The sequence below is a fragment of the Callorhinchus milii genome, unplaced genomic scaffold, assembly GCF_018977255.1.
Source record: "Callorhinchus milii isolate IMCB2004 unplaced genomic scaffold, IMCB_Cmil_1.0 Scaffold3, whole genome shotgun sequence".
Classification (NCBI taxonomy): Eukaryota; Metazoa; Chordata; class Chondrichthyes; order Chimaeriformes; family Callorhinchidae; genus Callorhinchus; species Callorhinchus milii.
In genome coordinates, this window is record NW_024704744.1 from 75,511,616 (window position 1) to 75,533,869 (window position 22,254).

Genomic DNA, 22,254 nt, shown 5'->3' on the forward strand with positions numbered 1-22,254 from the left:
GGTGCTTGCATAGCTTGCGTTCCAAAAACGTTTCCAACAAAGAATCACAAGCAATCCTCTTTCCATTCATAGCAGGTCATAATATCACTACAATTCAGAGCGATTACCTGACAAATTGCAGGCTAAAATAAACTCTTTAGTGACTCTCATCTCCCCAATTAATCCATCGATCTGGGTTAAACGTGTCAGACCATGGCTCAGTCGCTCACACTCTCGCCTCAGACTCAGAAAGTTGGGGTTCAAGCACCCCACAAGTCTGGGGCACTTTGAGCTCAGTACAGGCTGATGCTCCAGCGCAGCGCTGGGGAGTGAGAGCTCCACATTGTCGGAGTTGTTAAACCTCACTCCTCATTCGTGCCTTGTTTAGGGCGGATGTTAAAGATCTGCCACAGCACTGTCAGGGAATTGTGTGGAAAATTCCTGCACGTACACACAACTAATTCCTGGAATTTCACTCTCAAAATATACCGTCAATTCACTTTACAGTATATTCTGTGAAGCCCTTTGAGATGCCTCTAAGACGTTATAAGGTGCTATATCAAATGAAAATATTATTATTATTGCAGCCAAGTAAATGTTCTGTCCACATCTCTAATAGTTAAGATTTGCTGGGGCCATCGCATTCTATTATTAATAATAATCCTTGCATTTGATATAGCACATTATCACATTGAGAGATGTCTCAATATGTACCGTAATAATCTTTAGTGCCTTATCACGTTGTTGAGACTTCTCAAAGTGCTTGACTAGTTATACGGTAAAGTGTAGAGACGGTATTTTATGTCAGTATGTCAGCAATGTCCCACAAACAGCAAACAATGCAATCATGCAAGCAATAATTTGCATTATTATTAATTTGCATTTGCATTGCCAATTTGCATGGCAATGTCCCACAAAAATGTTTTTGCATACATTTCCATACAATGTACAATTTTGTCAAAGAAATAAACTATGCTTTAAATATTCAGTTTAAAATACAAGATAAATAAGGTATAGAAAGGAATTGGTAGAAAATTTAATGAGTGTAGGTAGCAGGAAATAACAAGGTAACAATTGAAGTACTTATTTATTTTTAATTACAAATGGTTTAATGTATATTAATATGTACAATTCTTTATTATGCACATAAAAGCATAATATTACTGTTACAAATCTGGTCTCAACATTTGAGAACCTTTACTACCGTAATATTACTGTTTCAACTGCACATCCATCGATATCAAACTCAGGGAGATGCCATTTCCCGCTATGAGTCACCAAGGTAAGGATTTAAAAAAAAACTCGCCCATAGCTTGTGCAATTTTAGTGGAATCTAAATTGAAGAGAAATTGACTGATATGTCACCTAAAATGGCAGGGTATCAGCTCTCCTAACAGTTTTAAGTCATTGTGAAAAAGCGAAAGTGCACAACAAAAGAATGCTCTGTCCACAGGACCGAATGACAATATTCTGCAATGTCGGGGGTTACATGGTTTGCAGCTGGTAAAGTCTCGGTCCCTTTTTTAAAAGGTAGCCCTGATCATTCAAAGAGCTGATAAATCCCTCAAAGTCAGCCACCTGCAAAATGTAAAACAAAACACAATTAGGTTTTACATGCAATGGATTCTTTCGGTAATATTCCAACACAAATGTAATTCATACAAAAATAAATGTTTCTAAGACAGATTGCTACTTTTTTTGAAATATTATACAAATTAGTTTCACAACAATTTAGTTTTTTTAATTTTTCTTTTTTTTCACACACACAGGAAAACAAACAGAATTGTTCTTTGCCCTTATAGAGGATTTATTACTCGCCTATATCCCCCACCCCCACCATTCTACCTCCCACCAGAATTTTTCAGGAGTTCCTAGGTCACTGGAATTTGACAAGCCACCAAGAAGCACAGCAAAACAGTAGTCTTTAATGTTTTACTGGTCATTGTCTTTCCCCCAATCCTTGCAGACAGGGTTTAGTACCTCTACATGCAGATCATGATTGGAACAAAATAACAGATTGAATTTGTGGTTCATAAAAATCCTTCATTGTCTTGCTTCCTTTCCCTTTTGATATCGCAGAGTAATGTCTCCAGGCTGTCACAGACATACATCTACATTGGCAGTTGAAAGTATATTTGTGAAATAAATTGGCACATAACTCCTTGCTTGGGATAAAACTGCTCAGGCACTATAATATGTTCCACCAAAAGGAATACCCAACATGAAATTTAACTACCGGCAACAAATGTCATCTGAGGTTGGGTTTCAAATCTGTATCCCTAGAACTATACTGTTAGAGCTGTTTGCTTACTTTATCCGAGTACTATAATGTTAGAGCTATAGAATCATAGAGCACAGAAGGAGGCCATTCAGCCACCTTCTGTGACTGTGTTCCAGCTCTTTGAAAGAGCTATCCAATTAGTCCCACTCTTTCCCCCATGGCCTGGCAAATTAAGTTTGTTTACCATGTCCCCTGCACTCGTTAGAGCTAAGTTTGCTTACTATGTCCCTAGATTGCTAGAGCTATGTTTGGCTATTTTTAAACTGAAAACATCAAGGTCTCCAGAATACTCTTTTTGACCATATTTACACTGTTGAAGTTAGACATTTGAAGAACAAAGGAGATGCATTTTACCTGTATATGTATTTCTCTTGCTAACTGCTTGAGCTGTTGAACATCAAAAACATTATTGTAAGTCTGTTCTCCTATCCTGTTCAGAGCGGCAATAAACCTTTTCGCCTGAGATTGTTTGCTCATACCGGAACCATGTTGTGAACGATGAAAATCCAATCTCCCAAACTCATCAGAGTAAGTGTCTAGCAAGCTATTAAGACGGTAAAATGTTATGAAAATAATAAAATTAGATCACAGAAAGGAAAATATTTAATTACACATTTTTTATTTCCAACTGGTGACTATTTTCAATTGAGAGGGACTCATGGAAAACTAGACAGCTTCAGTTAATGTCTGAGGACAATTCATAAGACTAAGAGGCCACGATGATTAGGATTATTCCCACAAAAGTTATAGAATAATAGAATGTTTAAACGCAGGCACCATTTGGTCTTTTGTGTCTATGTTGGTGCCAGCTCCCCCACTGGAGCTAGCTGCTCTGTTCCCACACTATTTAAAATTATTTACACTTAAATTTATTCATTCCTTTTTTTAAAAAAAGCATGACCACAGAATAATGTATACTATTAAGCAAATATTTCACATTTCTACTTCTACAGGTCGTAAGAACTCAAGAATCTTAAACAATAAAACAAAATACGCACAGTCACACCACTTTATAGCATATCCTGTGAAATACATTGAGACGCCTGAACAATGTGAGAAGGTGCTATATCAAATGCAAGGTTTGTTATTCTAAGTAAACAGGAATAATGAAGTTGATGTCTTACAGTATGTTGAAATCGATGAGGTCTGATGAGTTACCCATCTATTAATTAAATGTCATTCAATGATAAAACATGTCATTCATACAATATACTGCTAGAACATATAACTGCAGGTTACTATAATAATAATGTTTGCATTTGATAGCAGCAATAGGCAACAGAAAGCACGTACATTTACTGGATTTCCTCAATTATGAGCAATGTTTTTTATTAATAAAATGGGTTAATAATTCTGCATTCAAAGTCATTGTAATCTTTACTGCGTTACCTTTTTGTTATAATTAACAAATATTCACAACTTTATTGTAATGCAAAGTTGTTACACAACAAAAAAACGATCAAACTGTAAAAGTTTTACCTGTGTTTCATGATGTCCACCACATCTTCTGCATCACCTTTTGTTGCTTTTTCTCGGAGTTCTAACCTTGCTCTCGCCTTTCAAAACAAAGAGGAGACTCCATTGTTTGGTTGTTCCACTGTATACAGAACGACACTGGAAACATTGCTGAAGGAGTCTACTTTCACAGTTGAAATGTTTGAAACAACAACTTGCATCTATACAGCATCCCTCACACTGGGTAGCGTCCCAGAGTGCTTGACAGTGCTGAAGCACGATGTCGAGCCAGGGGGAGGGTAGGGCAGAGGTGAACGTAGGCACGGTTCAAAATGAAGGTCTTCAGGAGCAACCTGAAAATGGAGAAGGAGGGGGCAGTCGGAGGGATAGAGTGTTTCTGAATTTAGGAGTGTAGTGGCTGAATGTGTGGCCATCAATGGTGGAACGGAGGGCACAAGGAACAAGCAAGTGGCTGGAACCAGTCGAGCGGAGGCGGAGTATAATCACTTAAGTAATACATTCACCGAGTCTGTCAGCAATGAAAATGATATTATAATTAAAATATTTAACTTCAAATAAAATTTCTCACTCTTACTGACAGGAAGAACCTCTGTTAATTCAATGGGGTCAGTCTTGATCAAGCCAGGATCCATTGCGAAACCACTGAATTCTGGGAATATAAAGCAACAGCGAGGTATTGCTTCATATTGACTGGTGATGGGATTTTCTGGAATCCAGTGGCTCCAAGTAGCTGTCAAGACTTGCTTAAAGCAACTGTCCCCAATGAAATAATGGACCCACACACTATGCACACAAGATTGTAAGTTGAAAGCCTAAGTTAGAAAAAAGTTAGAAAAAAAACATCTGCTCCCAGCGCCTTGTGAACGTTTGGAATGATTTTCCAGGGGAGGCAAATTGGCCATCCTTTCACCCACAAAACAAACGATCACGCCACTTTACAAGACATCCTGAAGCACTTTAGGACGCCTCGACAACGTGAAAGGGTGCTATATGAAAAGCAAGGATTATTATTATTACTTCAAATGTCCGACTAATGATGCAAACTATTTTCAACACTACAACATATAGATATTTACCTCTGTAAGCCTTATTAGAGACTCCAGTTGTCGTGTTGTAATAGGAGTGCTGTCTGCACTTTGGTTTTGTCTTCTCAACTCCAAATAAAACTCCTGAAGGACTTGAGCTGCTTCACTGGACAATTTTGGACAAACATATTGACGTGCATATCCTATATATTTTCTTAGTAAGTGATGAGGAATGGGATCAAAGTTGTTTCCGGGGACAACCTTTTTAACAAAAATAATTTAGGTGTGAGATTCTGGACATTAGGAGAACAAATTACATTTATGTGTAAAGTTCCATACTCAGCGTGTAGTGGCTTGCTCCACATCCCCTGCCCTGCCCGCTCCACCATCGGAGATCAATAGCCTTTCTGCCCCACCCTCTGGAACTCCATCCAGAAGGAGCCCCTCTGCTTTGCCCCCTCCCTTGCTTTCTTCAAGGTCTGTCTCAAGACCATCCTCTTTGACCACGTCTTTGCTCATTTTCCCATCTCTACTCCCCTTGACAACAGTCTGTAGCTCGGGTACAACCATTGGGATGTAAAAGGCGCTATATAAATGCAATTTGTTGTTGGTGTTATCCTAATGGGCAACATCGCAGAAAATGCCGACTTTGAAAATATCAAATTGCTTGGCAACTGGTTACCCTATTATCAAGTAACTAACACTTCCATTCCTCTGAGGTCCAGGACTACCTTAAAATCAGATTGGTGGGTTAAACAGGTGCAGGGTTAGGGGTCTCTTTTCATGTTCATTATGCTGAGAGTGCAAATATTTTTAGTGTTAAGAGTGTTAAATATTTTTTCTATTTTGCACCCAGGTCAGGTAAAGCAAAGCCAGATCCCTAAGTCTTGCACCTATGTAATCTAGCAATCTAATTTTAAGATGCTAAACCTCTTTTTATCTAGCCCCCAACAACCCCTCACCCTCCAAATCTAAGAGAAGCATATATGTGAATTATTCCATTTCCCAGACGACACTTCTGGAAACTGCTAAAATTGGCTAATTGCTGGGCATTTACATTCTCTGCCTAAAGCCATTGGGGACTGGGATGGCATGGCCCACATTTATTTTATGTAGAACTCTCCAAATTAGGAGAGAAAGTGAGGGAGCCTGAAAACTAATCATGCAATAATTTGACAGATTATCATCTACTATTACACCAAACCAAAGCCTTAATGGGTAGGCTGTCCTCGCTAGACAAGCAGCAGGAAAGCTTGCAATGTCAATGGCAAGCTATGCAGTTTTAGCTGGTTTAACTCCAGCTGTATCATAAGGGCACACTCTGGGGTCCCCAAACTTTTTCTTTCTAACAAGGGAATTTCCATGTAGAGGTGGAATCCATGGAATTCCATTGGTTTGGGTAATCTTAAGCGTGGGCGATGGGTATCTGTGCGTATCAGACACCTACCTGACTAAAACAAAATTACATTGATGATCACAAACAAATATTAACAACTTAAATTAACCATACCTTCAACCTTTCTATTAAAGGCCTATCCAAAGCAATTTCAAGTATTGAATTGTTATTATCTTGAGTATTTTGACGTGAAACCACAGCACTGCTTAGGATCCCTCTCTTCCCAACATGCCTGGCCATGACATGCTCTGAAAGGAGATTGTCCTGATCTTCATTTGGAGTGTCAAGCAGAATAAACACCAGGTCAAATCTTGAGAGCAGGGCACTCCCCAATCTGAAACATCAATATTAATAGGTATCATCTTGATACATTCACCTTTGGATCACGGGTTCAAACCAAACTGGGACTTGAGCCCATAGTCTAGACTCGCTTCAATTCAGGCTCCATTGCCGGTATGGCATGCTTCAGATAAACCAAGGGTCACATCATCAAAGATACCATGATACAACAGTATTTGAAAGACAAAGGAGTTTCTCCGTATGTCCTGGTCAACCCCATCCACATAAAATGAGTAATTCACCTAATGGCTGTTACCTGGGATCTTGTTATAATAATTATAATCCTTGCATTTGATATGGCGCCTTATTACGTCTTCAAGATGCCTCAAAGTGCTTCACATTATATACTGTAAAGTGAATTTACTGTACATTTTGTGGGTGAAACGCAGCAGCCAATTGCACACAGAAGTGTCCCACAAACAGTCATGGATTGACTGAGCAAATTATTATTGTATTTAAGGGATTATTACCCCCAGAAAAGCGATCCGCCAATCGACTAATAACCAGATTCCTACTTACCCCTGGGTAAACAGAGGCGGGTGGAGTAAGGAAACTTGCTCAACATTTTGCCCTGCCTGGGAATTGAATCTAGGTCCTCTCCTTTGCGAGGTGAGTTCTCTAATCACTAGGCTACAGGACTCCACGTTTTTAATATTTAAAAATGATTGCCAAGTCACTATATTTGACAGTAATTTATATAAAGCACTTTTGAGATTTTAACATAAGGCACTACAAAAGTTTAAGTTATTTCTTTCTAAACATAGAAATAAGAAAGGTTCAATAATTCTACATTAAAATCCAATTATAGCTCACTTCACTATAACAAGACTTCAATTTTAGTGGTAGGGGTGTAACTAGGAGAGTACAGTGCCATGTAAGTGGAGCAGGGAGGAAAGATGGTAAAGAAGGATAGAATGGCCAACTACAGGGGAAAAGAGGATGGGGAGATGCAGGGAACTTAAGTCCCAGACTGAAATTATGCCATTCAATACTTTAATCATGGTTACTATGCTGTGGGAGTGACAGAAACTGAGGAAGATGAAGGTGTTTAACAGAGTGGTGGAAGATGTAGAAGGACAGCAGTATTTCACGACTGAGAAGCGAGGAGCAGGTTGGAGATAGTTGGAGGGTGGTTTCTTTGAGAATTGACTTGACCTCTTAATGTTAATTATTAACATTAACAGCTTATGCAAACACTTAGTAACTTACTTTAGGTTCTCAGAAACTGTTTTAGCTTTATTATAATGGCCACCCACAGGATTAGCAGCTGCAAGGATTGATGTTCTGGCTGGCAAACTGCATACGATCCCAGCTTTGGCTAGGCTGATAGTCTGTTGTTCCATAGCCTCCAGCAAGGCTTGGTGCTGGTTCCCCATTTTATCAAATTCATCAATGCAGCAAATACCTAAAATGAATATAAAGTAAAATATTGTGCGTTATTCAAAAGCACCAAATAAAATTAAGCAAAATAGTGGAAGTTAATATTTCCAGGGATTTCTGGAGAATCAAATGAAGTCATAGTTCCTGAAGGTTTGGCCACCGATGATGGAGTGAAAGGAATGAGAAGTACATGGCATGCCTGGTTTTGCAGAGCAGAGTGGGTGAATAGTAGAATGATGTTGGAAAAGGTCACAGAGGTAGTGAGGAGTGAAAGCTTGTAAGAATTTGTAGGTGAGAGTGAGGATCTTGTATTTGATCCACTGGAGGACAGTAAACAACACATCGCATTTATATAGCGCCCTTCACATTGGGAGGGCATCCCAAGATGCTGCACAGTCAAGGGTTTGCACCCAAGCCGGGGGTTGGATTTGGGAGAGGTGGAAGCCAAAGGGGAACAGGGGTGGGAATATGACCGAAGGTGTTGTCAGAGAGGAAGGTCTTGAGATGGAACTTGAAGGAGGCAAGGGAAGGAATGGAGTTCCAGAGAGTGGTGGCAGAAAGCGCAACCACTTTTGGCCATGTGGGGCAATATGAAGCAGGCCAGTGCCTGCCGATTGGAGGAAGCGGGTAGGGCAGGGCAAGGCCATGGAGGGATTTGAAAGTGAGGACAAGGATCTTGAACTTGATCTTCTGGGGAAACAGTTAAGACAGTAGGGCCAGAAAAGGATGAGGGGGATAGGCTCACAAAGCCTGGTGTGGGAGAGGATACAAGCTGCAGAGTTGTGAATGGTCTGTAGCTTGTGGGGAGTGGGGGGGGAAAGAGTTGAACCTTGGCTTAATGACACATTCAAAGGAAAACACCTCCAACAATACACTGGAGTAGCAGTCTAAATTACACAAGTTCAAAGTCCTGACATGAAGCTTGAACCCACAATCCTCTGACTTAGAAGCGAGAATGCTACCTACTGAGCCAGGCTGATACTCTGGCAATAACTCTGCATTAGGGGAAAAAAGCATTTTGGGATTGTATAGGATGTAAATAATATATAAAAACATTATTATTCATGAAGTTTCATATGTACTTTCTTTTCAAATGCTTTGTCAGCAACATATCTTTGTTGTAAGATAGTTATTAAATATTGGATTAAATTAGCTGTCACAGGGCAACCCTGTTCTAATGCTGTTATTTGACTCCAATATCTGATAAACAAGAAATAATAATCCTTGCATTTGATGCAGTGCCTATCTCCTAGTTAAGATGCTTCAAAGCCCTTCGCAGAATATGCTGTAAAATGGAAAGACTGACTATTTTGTGAGCGAAACACTGGCTGACTTCAGGGTCCACAGGTCACTGCTAAGGTCACTTCCTGTGCGCTGTGATGTCAGAAGCATTTTCTGTACATAGGGCACCTGCCTTATAAGCGAACCAACCTTATAACAAAGTATGTTTATAACTGTGCTGCACTGTAGTCGGCATCTTAATAAAAATGCATCTCATTACTGCCTAATTATTTGTGTAGTCAATAAATCATTTGTTTTACCTTGATCACCAAGTACAAGGGCCCCTGCCTCCAAAGCAAAATCTCCTGATCCACTGTCCCGTGATAAAGTCACAGTAAGTCCAGAAGTGGTAGTAGTATTACCACAGACATACACTCCCCGTGGGGCAATATTACACACCGCCTACAAATAAATAATTGTGCTGCATGTTATTTCAGTTATCAGAATTTTGAAGACAGTAATACAGCTTGCAGATAATATTTCTATCCTATTTAGTTGTTCAATAGTTTTGCTTTAATTCATTTCTGAATTTTATCCACATAGCAACTAAATTGAAATGCACCTCACTGTGCATGCAGTTCTTGTTATTCCAGTAATAAGTTTCAATTCAACAGAAAAATAAATCTGTCGGAAAACAAAGAGTGTACAGGAATATACATTTAAAGTACAGTAAATTATAATAAGACAAACACTAATTTATATGTAAATCAAGGCAATCGTCTCCAATTACTAGATCACTGAATCACTAATATATATCTCAGCCAGTTGCTACACTATACAGACCAGCAAGATCCGAAGCTGATGCCTGGTTAGTGTAGTTAGCATGCCAATACTAGTGTGCCCAAGTTAGGGATTGTTACCGATTAGGTTTCAAAAGATTTAGCCTTTGTAAGTACCTGTAACATTTGACTCTTTCCAAGCCCAGGATCACCAACAATGAGAATATGGGGATCACCCCTGACTGGAATACGGTTTTTATCATCCACATACTTTTGGCATCCACCAAACAGTCCCAACGCCAATCCAGCTTTAACAAGCTAATAAAAGAAAATGTTTTTAATTGGATTAAATATGTGTAAAGGTCATTTGTACTGCTACCAAAGAGTATTGATCATTATTCCCCCCAAAAAATAATGTATTCAACACCCACCTCATGGCCATATATAGCAGGACACATTGAACTGTGAAAGTAAATCAAACAAATGTCATTATTTGCTACCAGTTTTCTAATGACCTCAAACAGAAAACAAAGGATAAAGTAAGACATACTTAACAAAAAGTTTGAAGAGATTTTCTTCAGCCTGAATTTCCTGAATTGCATAAAGATCTTTAAGCGTAAACTCCATAGAGGATCTACCACCCGACATTGCTTCAGAACCCAAATTCTTCTGTCCTTTACTATTGCTGATAGAATTAGCCCCAATATACAAAAGGAATAAGCATTTGTCATCTTTGTTTCTCGTCTTCCCTGGAAAATAGTCAAGTAGAATAATTAGGCTACCTATTAGTGCACCATATATAATATATATGTATATATAATACAGCAACAACTTCCATTTATATAGCACCCTTTTTGGTTAGCTGAGACACGCCAAAACCAATCACTGTGCTTAAGAGTATCCACACCAAACAGAATATATGTTGAAATTCCCATGTATCAGAATGGAATGTGCACTCTCTCCCTGGAGGGGAAGCATCATTAACTGGGGGTTGGGGGTGAGGGGGTAAAGAGGATGTCTCTTAGCATTTTACAGGGACACGGTGGACACCAAGCAAGGGAAAGGTGGAGGAGGTCTCTCTTCCCTCACTGACTAAAAAAGATGTCCATGAGAGTCATTCACACTGTGTGCAACACTTACTCTTGTCTTGTAGCTCTCACTTACCCCCCCTACAGTAGACACAGATAAGCTTAATCAGAAACAGTTACAGTATTTAAACGACATTCATACCTTCACCAGTGTTTGCCACCTTGACAGTTCCTGTGACTGTAATCATGTCTCCTGGGACACAACTGTCTACCAAGTCCTGGATTAACTCGCATTCTATAGTACGAGGGATTCTCCCAGCCTCTCTCTTATCATCTGCTGTAAGCTCCTGTAACCTGCAAAATGGAATGAAATACTGAAGTATTTTATTTAAAGGATGGTAAATGTAAGAAGAAAAAAAGTTCTGTCAGTGAAAAAGTAAATCCCAAACTATTGGGATTGTTCCTGTTAAAACACTGAACAAACAGTAATATTCTAAATTTTGGTGATGGAGAAATGTCATCCAAACTACTGGCATTTCCTGGTCTTTTTCCAAACCCAACATGAAAGGCGCTATACAAATGTAACCAGAAAGCAGGCAGAAAATCAATTTAACACTTCATTAAAGAACAGAACTTTCAACAATGCTGTGATACCCTGACAACGGTCTAGGAGAAGACTTCTCCTTTTACCTAATCCCAATTTCCCAGTTCAGCTCCCTGTTTACCTCGCTCTCCCTCCAAAAAAAGGACAGGTGGAGTTCTATAGCTTAGTGGTTAGAGCACTTGCCTCGCAAACGTTTCCCAGGCAAGACAAATGGGACAAGTTTCCTTAATCCACACACCTCTATTTACCTACCAGTACGTAGGAACATGGTTGTTAATTGATTGGCGAATCGCTTTTCCAGAGGTAATAATCCTTTCAAAAAAAATTTGGTCATTCAATCCACGACTGTCTGTGGGACACTGCTATGCGCAATTGGCTGCCACATTTCGCCCACAAAATATAGTCAATTCACTTCACAATATATTCTGTGACGGTCTTTGAGATGTCTCGAAGACATGATAAGACACTACATCAAATGCAAGGATTATTACTTACTTAATAGACTGCCAGTCTACAGTCACTGTGAAGGGAGATCTTCTGTTAGCTGCAAATGATCGACTGCGGCACTCTGGCACCAAGCACTATGTAGAAAGTTCAAAATCAGTTTCTTTAAATTACTAAATACGAAGACAAGCAATTTCTCTGCTAAAAACCTTAATACCATACCTTTGTGGGTGGTGTGTATTTTCCATCCGTAAAAGGCAAACTCTGGATATCGCCACATGTATTACATGTGAAGGCCATTCTCGTACACAAAGGTTTGACATTGCTGACACGAACCACTGTACCACGTAGTGAAATATACTTTCCATAGCAGTTAGCTCTGAGATTTTTCAATGGTGTCAAAGGCTCATAATTATAAATCCTGTAAATGCACATTATTATATTAGTTTTTCATATAAACAGCATAGATTCAATAGGTTTAAAAAAACTCAAGCATAACCATTTGCTTAAAATGTTTTGTTGTATTAAAATTATGTTTTCTGCATAGTAAACGAACTCAGTTGGAATTAGAATTTTTTACAACCAAACATTCTTGCAGTATTGGGTCTGGTTATATCCTCAAACAAAATGATGCACAAAAACTTTACAAGCAACCCTCTGAAAAGGCAATACAAAATCTGCCAGCGCTGATAAAATATTGCAATTTTTTTTAGATTTAAAATCTCCTTATAATGGTAACTGAACTTGCAGAAAGGACAGGTTAGCCTCAAATGTGATGCTTCCCCAAAAGTACTGCCAATTTGTAGATGAGGAAATTCAGTAGGAAAGCACCAGGCAAGCCTTTTCTTGTAGTTCTTTTTTAAACAACTGCAGTTTGGGGTACCTCACTTCAGGAAAAAAAATTATGGTCTTAGAAGGGGTGTAGAGGAGGTTTACGAGAATTAATCTGGGAATAAAAACAGGTTACGAGGAAAGATTGACTGGGTCTGTTCTCATTGGAGCTGAAAAGGTTGAGGTGGGACCTGATAAAGGTGCCCAAAATTATGAGGCGTTTTGACAGGATAAATAGTGAGAAGATATTTCCATTGATGGGGGATCCAGTGACTAGAGGGCATAATTATAATTGTAATATTTTCAGAGTTGGGGTGGAAAGCCTGCCGAAATCCATTGTAGCTTTCAACAGGAAAGTAGAAGAGAGAACCTTGAAGGTCTAACCATTTGTGGTCTTTCTGTACCATTTGTACCCTTTCTGCCCCATCCCAGAATCCCTCTGCCTCGCATCCTTCAAGGCCCATCTCAAGATCTTCCTCTTTGATCGTGCCTTCGGTTATCCTCCCACCTCCAACCTCTGTTGCCCTTCATCCCTTCTGATTCCAACCCCCAGCTCGGATGCAACCCTTGGATCTCCAGAATTTCCTCATCTATAAATTGACAATACATGGCTGTTAACCAAGAAACCACTTGATTCTAGTCATGGCTGTTGAATACTACATCTTGAGCATAAGTATTTCATGCTATTAATCTTCAAGTAACTCGTTCCTATCCTGCGGCTCTGATCTCCTCAACCTCCCCAGCTTATCCCTCAGACTCACCGAACCAGTGTGCAACCTAGGCGTCAGGTTTGACCCACATCTGTCCTTCCACCTAGTTGACCGTGCCTACGGTCACCTCCCACTCCCCCCGACTCAGAGTTGTTCTCCTCCACTGTCAAGCGCTCTGCCCAAGGAGCGCTATATCAATGCAAGTTGTTGTTGTAGTAGCTACCCCTTTAATGTTAAATTGAGACTTCAATGTGCTTTCAGCAAAAATATTCTAGTGCACTGATGTCACATAATAGTAAGAGGAAAATGGTATGGAAAAAGGCAGAAGAATGGGACTGAACGGAGAGCATTTTTAGAGAGACATCACAGGTAATATGGGCTGAAGGGTCTCCTTCTGTGCTGTCAATTTTTATAGGACTGTAGATATAATGCATGAAATTAGCAGTTGTTTGACAAACATTATAACTAGAGCTCCCTGCCTCTGTACTGAAAACTAAAATAGTTAAGTTATTTGTTTTCCACATATCATTTATGGTCAAGTCAGAAATATTTGCCCATTGTAAGTTCACCTTACACACTGGATGATGTACTTGAGGCAAAAATATCAAACTTTTCTTAGAAAAAAAACATGTAAGCAGTTTTCAACTCACCTTGCTTGAATAAATGGAACATTTACAATGGGAGCCTCTTCATTTGGCAGCCCCTGACCCAACTGTGCTGCCCGTCGCTCAAGATCACTAGTTAGCAACTGATCACATGTAGAACAAGTATAAATTAAACATACAAATTTTACTAAACTGAACCAAAATAAAGAGTATAATAAGCATACAATATAGAAGAATTCCACCGAAGGCATCATTTACACAAGGCATCATTCCGATTTGTCTCCACAAGAAGAGCAGACCAGTCACCAGAGGCAGGAATTCGTCCCACTCGGCTCCTGTTAACCCAAAAAGCCAAAGCCCCAAAGGCTAAGTGGTCCCACTGGACAAATAGCGGCAAAACTTGCCAGTCAGTGACTTCACTGGCAAGCTATGTGGTTTCAGCTGATTATCCCAACACATACTATGGGGTCCCCAAGCCTCGGTTTGGTAATATAGGATGTATTGCTCCAGGGAAAGTGCGTTCATTCCATTCCAACAACTATCTTGCAAATTTTTATATGTAAGTGGGATGCATGGAACTCTGTTAAGTTTGGATACTTCTAAGCATGGTGATGGTCAGACACACGGCCGACCAAAAAAAAATTGTCTCAGATTTCACAAAACCCACTTTTCACAAAAATACAAGAGGGGAAGAAAGATATCTAAATATTTTATTAAACTTAAAAAAGTACTTTCTTTTAGAAGACAACATAAAGCATGATAGATTTTTCACATGCAACTGTGTAAACATCTAACTGAATGATGAATCGGACAGTCATATAATGCTTTACCTGATGAACTGCCAGTCCCAAACAGTCCAACAATTTGTCTGGCATATCCCTCAATTCAGTTGCAATATTTGGTAATACAGCAGTTAGAGCTTCATCACCTACAAGCTCCTTAAAATCAATCAAGATGCTTCCTTTTCTTTCTATTTCATCCTGTTGGACAGAAGTATTTTACACTTTATAAATGTTGCAGTTTTAGTATTTTATTCATTAATTCATATAAAATTCTTCCAAAAAAGCGATTTTCCAAAAACAATTAATTAAAATCGATAATAATACTTGTATTTGAGTAGCACTTTATCAAGTCTTCGAGACGTCTCAAAGCACTCCACAGAATATACTGTAGTGAATTGACTGTATATTTTGTGGGCGAAACGGGGCAGTCAATTGCGCAGAGCAGTGTCGCTCGAAATGGTCGTGAATTGAGTGACCAAATTATTTTTTTTTAAAATAAGGAATTATTATCCCTGGAAAAGCGATCCACCAATCGACTAACAACCAGGTTCCTATTTACTGCTAGGTAAACAAAGGCATGTGGAGTAAGCAACCGTGCCCAAAGTTTCGCCCTGCCCAGGAATCAAACCCAGGTCCTCTCACTTGGGAGGCGAGTGCTCTAACATCAAGCTGCAGGAATTTGAGTCATTTGGGAAAATGCTTGCGAATGAGAAATAAAATGTACCCTTATAAAAACAGAACTGCATCAAAGTGACAATCTTCATTATAGCTGAATACTCAGTTTCTGATGATTAAAATAAAGACCACCTTGAAGTGCAGGATGAAGACAAAATAATATCATCATCCTTGAATTTGGTACAGTGCCTTTCATATCAGGAACCAAAGTACTTCAGGATTTTTTTTACACTGTGAAGTGTAGTGACTGTGCAATAATAACAATAACAATTTGTTGTGATGTCTCAAAGAACATACTATAAAGTGGATCGACTGTGTATTTTGTGGCCGAAACATGGCAGCCAGTTTGGGTACAACAATATCCAACAAACAGTCATGGAGTGAGTAACCAATTTTATTTGGGGAGTCTGTTGACCAGAACAACTGGAGAAATTCCCTTCTTTTTGAATAGTGCAATGGGATCTTCACTGTCCACCTGAACAGACAGATTCTTGGTTTAACATCTTAATCCGAAGGACAGCACCTTCGACAATGCAGCACACAGTTAATGCTGTGTTGAATAAAATGCTACAATTCTTCATTCAAATGTTGTCCACAATTAGTAAATGTACTGTTTCATTTATATTCAATAGGATTGGAAACTCTGCTTCTTTTTCCACCCTATATGTTGAAAAAAGGTAACTAAGCAGTTAACAATAAACAAAAAGGACCAAAGAAAGTCAAGATTCTTACCTTATCATACAGATCAATACGACTTGCAAAGAATTTTTCAAATGCCTGAATCTTCTGCACAAAAGGAGAGCTTTCAACATAACCTTGTGCGTAAAAAAATTGAAGAATAGGTTTTTCTGTACTGTTACTTTTGGCACACACAAATCCCAAACTAAAAAATAATATTTAAAACTTACTCTTAAAACACTAGCACCACAAAAAGAGATATCCATTTCAGGTCTCACAAAAAAATAAGTTTAAAGCAATCATGGTCACAGCTCTTCTTAATCAGACTGTGAAATCCTATAGCAGTGATTAGAGCACTCGCCTCTCAAGCAAGAGGACCTGGGTTTGATTCCCAGGCAGAGCGAAACGATGGGCAAGTTTCCATACTCCACATGCCTGTTTACCTAGCAGTAAGTAGGAACCCGGTTGTTAGTCGATTGGCAGATCACTTTTCTAGGGTTAATCATCCCTTCAAAAAAATAAATAATAATTTGATCACTCGATCCACAACTATTTGTGGGTGTGCAATTGGCTGCTGCGTTTTGCCCACAAGTATAGTCAATTCACTTCACAGTATAATCTGTGAAGCGCTTTGAAACGTCTCGAAGGTGTGATAAACCGCTATATCATCTGCAAAGGTTATTTTTATTATTATAATTACTGAAAAGTAAGAATCTCGGTCCATCAAAAATATTACGAATGACAACAAATAGACTCCCCACACACCTGTGCACACACGGCACTTATCCTTTTCGACACACTTTAATGCGGACTGTTTTTTTCAGATTCTAAGGTCCATCTCATCAGTACCTTACTTACTTAGTTTCCTTACTCCACTTGCCTAATAATAATCCCTCAAGAAAAATAATAATAATAAATTGGTCATTTCAATCTACGACTGTTTGTGGGATACTGCTGTGCGCAATTGGCTGCTGCATTTCGCCCACAAGTATACAGTAAATTTACTTTACAGTCTATTCTGTGAAGCGCTTTGAGACGTCTAGAAGACGTGAAAAGCGCTATATCAAACGCAAGGATTATTATTATTACCTTTGTGCAATATTTCATGGTAGTGGTTAATGTAGCACTAATACACCCAGATGCAAAATCAATTTTCAACAGAAATCCAGAGCAATTATTTTATGAGCTGCAGCCAAAGGTAACTCACACTTAGAAGAATATAAACAGTGTCCCACAAACAGCCATGGAGTAATTGACCAATTTTATTTGGGGATTTATTGACCAGGACACTGGGAGAAACTCCCTTCTCTTTTCGAATAGTGCCATGGTATCTTTAACATCCACCCGAACAGGTTGATGGGACTTCGATTTAACGTCTCATCCAAAGGAAGGAATCAGATCACTAATACAACGCTTGTGTTTGTTTAGCTATAGTCTGCGTGCAACTTTTAATTTTTTTGTTACATTAAATAACTGATTTGGATAGCATTCTGTTATTTCAGCGATTCATTTTATCAAAACCAAAAAAGCTTCTTACCTTCTGAAAAATAAAGTTTCCAACCTTTATATGGTACAAATTGATCCAAAGTTCCTTGAGTCATTCGTGGCTGAGGATTAGGCTGATGGAAACCTGGAACAATTTTTATTATATATAAATCCAAAAAGGTTTGTAACACTTTTAAAAAACGTTTTTAAAATCTTCAGGTTTTGGAATGTAGAAACATAGAAATCCACAGCGCATGAGGCCACTTCACCCATGGAATCTGCACTGGCTCACAAAGCAAGGATATATCTTCAGTCCCACTGCCCTACCTCATCTCCAAACTACTTCAAGACCCTCTCTTTCATATATCTGTCTACTTCCCTCTTGAAAGCTGCAATGGATTCACCAACCTACTTGGCAGAGCATTCCACGTGAAAAAAATGTAAAACCCCAGTTACCCATTTCAATATATCTACTGTATCTCCATTAAGTTTTGCAAGTTGTTGAAAGTAGTGAAGCATCATACATTAAATTCTACTATTTCTGAATTGTTTTCAGGTCGGACACATGCAGAAACCCATCACCATGTTTTAGAGCACCTCTCTGCCTGCTGTGCCTCGTCTCTCTTTCTCTGCCCACTGTGCTGGGGTTGGGGTAGACACACGCCAGAGTGTGATGGGACTGGGAACGTCAGATTGGGCATGGGTGTGGGGTGGATGGACACCAGAGTGCGCACAGGAGGGGGTGGGGTGGGGGGGGGGGGGAAACTACAGGAAGATGCCAGAGTCCGCATGAGAGTGGTGGTGGGGGACACGCCAGTGGGTGCAATGGGCATGGGGGGAGGAGTGGGGGGGGGGGGGGGGGGAGAGATATGAACATGCCAGAGTACACATGGGAGGAGGGGGGAGGGCTGGACTAATCTGAACCCTTTCCTCAGTTTCATCTCTCCAACCATACACTTACTGAACCTCAACAACAACAACACCACAACAACAACAAGATTCCATTTATAAAGCGCCTTTCACGTCGGGAGGACGTCCCAAGGCGCTGCACAGTTGGGTCATGACCCGAGCAGGGGAAATGGTCAGGGTGAGGGGAGGGAAGGGAGGGAGCGAGGAGGGGGGAAATGGTCAGGGGGAGGGAAGGGAGGGAGCGAGGAGGGGGGAAATGGTCAGGGTGAGGGGAGGGAAGGGAGGGAGAGAGGAGGGGGGAAATGGTCAGGGTGAGGGGAGGGAAGGGAGGGAGCGAGGAGGGGGGAGAGAGTCGAGAGGGGAGCTGAAGGCACGGTCAACAACAACAACAACTTGGATTTATATAGCGCCCTCCACGCCGGACGGCGTCTCAGAGCGGCTTAACGGTAACGGATCCCGGGGCCGAGCCGGGGACCTCCCTAAGCTTTCCTATTCCTACATCCACCCCCTGCTGAGGTGAGAGGACAGGATCTGGAAGACTGTCGTAACGTGGACTATCTTAGTTCCCGAGGGTCACCACATACGTTTTTAATATAAAAATAAAGCAAAGTTTCAGAAAATAGCACAGCTCTTAGCTCTGAGCTGCTTCACCTCCTCTGGATTTCGCTTCGTGTCCTCTTGCTTGCCACGGCCTCCCTCTCCATCCTCTGCCACCCCCGCGCCATCCTCCTCCTCCTCCTCCTCCTCCTCCTCCTCCTCGCCACGATCTCCCACCTCTCCAGTCGCTCATAGCCTGTATTCAAGGATGAGCAGACAGCAGCCGAGCTCCAGCCTGCGGGCCAGGTGTCAGCTCCTCCCTGGCCCCGGTGTATGTCTGCCCGCTGTGCCCTGGTCTCTCTCTGCCCGCTGTGCCCCGGTCTCTCTCTCTGCCCGCTGTGCCCTGGTCTCTCTCTGCCCGCTGTGCCCTGGTCTCTCTCTCTGCCCGCTGTGCCCTGGTCTCTCTCTCTGCCCGCTGTGCCCTGGTCTCTCTCTGCCCGCTGTGCCCTGGTCTCTCTCTCTGCCCGCTGTGCCCTGGTCTCTCTCTGCCCGCTGTGCCCTGGTCTCTCTCTGCCCGCTGTGCCCTGGTCTCTCTCTCTGCCCGCTGTGCCCTGGTCTCTCTCTGCCCGCTGTGCCCTGGTCTCTCTGCCCGCTGTGCCCTGGTCTCTCTCTGCCCGCTGTGCCCTGGTCTCTCTCTGCCCGCTGTGCCCTGGTCTCTCTCTGCCCGCTGTGCCCTGGTCTCTCTCTGCCCGCTGTGCCCTGGTCTCTCTCTCTGCCCGCTGTGCCCTGGTCTCTCTCTGCCCGCTGTGCCCTGGTCTCTCTCTCTGCCCGCTGTGCCCTGGTCTCTCTCTGCCCGCTGTGCCCTGGTCTCTCTCTGCCCGCTGTGCCCTGGTCTCTCTCTGCCCGCTGTGCCCTGGTCTCTCTCTGCCCGCTGTGCCCTGGTCTCTCTCTGCCCGCTGTGCCCTGGTCTCTCTCTGCCCGCTGTGCCCTGGTCTCTCTCTGCCCGCTGTGCCCTGGTCTCTCTCTGCCCGCTGTGCCCTGGTCTCTCTCTGCCCGCTGTGCCCTGGTCTCTCTCTGCCCGCTGTGCCCTGGTCTCTCTCTGCCCGCTGTGCCCTGGTCTCTCTCTGCCCGCTGTGCCCTGGTCTCTCTCTGCCCGCTGTGCCCCGGTCCCTACATTCCCGGGCCCCCGGTCTCTATGCTCTCTCTGACGGGCGGTGCCTTCTCTCCCGCTCTCTTTCTCTCTCTCTCTCTCCTTCTCCCTCGCGCCGCCGTGAATTCAAAAGCATTCGGACCAGTAACCGCCACCGCTCGCGCTGGGCGCGTCACTGCTGCTTCCGGCAGCCGCGGTCCAATCACAAGGCGCGGAAGGGGGTGGGGGGGAGGGCGGGACTGTGGGCGGTGCTTACAGTCCGCTCTCACAGCCCGACCGCCTGGACCTGCGTTCACTCGCTCTCGGCTCGGCTTCCCCGCCCCTCCCCCCTCCCCCCCCCGACCACAGTGACTGCTTCCCCACCCCCTAACCACCGTCCCTCACCCTCTCCCGAGGTTTCCGACCGGCGAGCGGCATGTCTGAGGCGAGTGAGGCCCCGGGCCCGGGCCTAGACCCCGGCCCAGACCCGGGCCCGGGCCCGGCCCGCGTGTGATTGCGGACGGAGACCATGTGGTGCTGAAGAGAGGGGAGGTGTTCAAAGCGGTGCACGTGCAGAGGAAGAGGTAAGCGGACGCTGAACTGGCCCCGAGGTGACATGTCTGGCCACGGGATCGCGGAATGTCGCCAGGCCTCTGTGATGGCCTCTGTGATGGCCTCTGGTCCGGTTCCTGGGCCAGGCGGGTCCGCAGTATCCCAGGGCACTGCTGATGCCCGGCCCGGCCCGGCCTGGCCCGGCCTGGCTCACCGGCAGGATCGGGAAGGGCAGACCGGTCACTGGGGGCAGGGAGGCAGCCCCCACTCACTCAGCTCCTGTTAAACCTGCAAACCGAAGCCCTGACTGGTGGGGTGACCCGGGCTGGACCTGGCAGCCGGGAAGCGGGCCGAACAACGGCATCGATGGCAAACAATGCGGTGTTAGCTGGTCAGACTCCAGCAGCACTGCCGCGCACACTCTGGGGAGGTCTCCTTGGCTCTTGCCAATCTGCGCCCAATACTTTCCAGAATTAGGTGAGCGGGATGTGTCCCTCCAGGGAGAGAGTGCCCATTCGATTCCAACAGTCTGTCTCCGGAATTACCACGTGTAGATGGGATGCATGGAATTCTCACTTTGGTTTGAATACTCTTAAGCAGCGGGGATAGGTTTTCGCATGTGTCACACACCTGGCTGACCCCCCAAAAGGAAGAGGTACAGTATGTGTCTGGCCTTTACCTGTGGCTGAGGGTTAGTTCCAAACAGTCCTCATTTTTTTGCCATCAGGAACCCCCAATCCTTACATTTTGGTGCAGAGATTAATATAATAATCCCAGCATTTGATATAGCGAGCTATCACAAAGTTGAGACGGCTCAAAGCGCTTCTCAGATTATAATGTAAAATAAATTGATTGTATTTTGTGGGAGAAATGCAGCAGCTCAATTGCACACAGCAGTGTCCCACACGCGGGGATTATTACCCTCGGAAAGCAATCCACCAATTGACTAACAACTAAGTTTCTACTTACCAGGTAAATGGAGGCTTGTGGAGTAAGGAAACTTGCCTAAGGTTTCACCCTGTCCGGGAATGGAACACAGGTCCTCTCGTTTGTGAGGCGAACACGCCAACCAGTACGCTACAGGACTCCCTGTATGTGTGGTCAAAATGTCTCAACACTTCACAGAGATAGGCTGTAAGGTGTTGTTGAGTCCTGTAACTCAGTGATTAGAGCACTCGCCTTGCAAGCGAGAGACCTGGGTTCGATTCCCAGCAGGGCGAAACGTTGGGCAAGTTTCATTATTCCACGCGCCTCTGTTTACCTGGAAGTAAACAGGAACCTGCTTGTTAGTTGATTGCTGGATCGCTTTGCCAGGGGTAATAATTCCTTCAAAAATCAATTGGTCACTCAATAAACAAATGCTTGTGGGACACTGCTGTGCGCAATTGGCTGCCGCGTTTCGCCTACAA

General features: G+C 42.7%; 1 protein-coding gene across 2 annotated transcripts; it reads right to left on the bottom strand.

Moving 5' to 3' along the window:
• Positions 1 to 1,059: 1,059 nt before the first annotated feature.
• mcm8 (minichromosome maintenance 8 homologous recombination repair factor) lies at positions 1,060 to 19,334 on the bottom strand. 2 transcript variants are annotated; one of them, XM_007898280.2, is made up of 18 exons: positions 19,279 to 19,334; positions 17,771 to 17,863; positions 16,288 to 16,370; positions 14,929 to 15,078; positions 14,144 to 14,241; positions 12,175 to 12,373; positions 12,004 to 12,089; positions 11,107 to 11,258; positions 10,427 to 10,625; positions 10,308 to 10,338; positions 10,054 to 10,194; positions 9,418 to 9,559; positions 7,706 to 7,901; positions 6,272 to 6,491; positions 4,813 to 5,022; positions 3,740 to 3,816; positions 2,615 to 2,804; positions 1,060 to 1,557 (listed from the first exon to the last, which is right to left on the bottom strand). In XM_007898280.2, exons 2-18 carry the CDS (start codon positions 17,832 to 17,834, stop codon positions 1,465 to 1,467), a joined length of 2,331 nt encoding a protein of 776 aa, XP_007896471.2. In that variant the 5' UTR covers positions 17,835 to 17,863; positions 19,279 to 19,334; the 3' UTR covers positions 1,060 to 1,464. The 2 variants fall into 2 exon arrangements, with proteins under 2 accessions (XP_007896471.2, XP_007896472.2); XM_007898281.2 differs by lacking the exons at positions 14,144 to 14,241; positions 14,929 to 15,078; positions 16,288 to 16,370; positions 17,771 to 17,863; positions 19,279 to 19,334 and adding an exon at positions 13,168 to 13,628 and having other exon boundaries at positions 1,165 to 1,557.
• Positions 19,335 to 22,254: the final 2,920 nt, after the last annotated feature.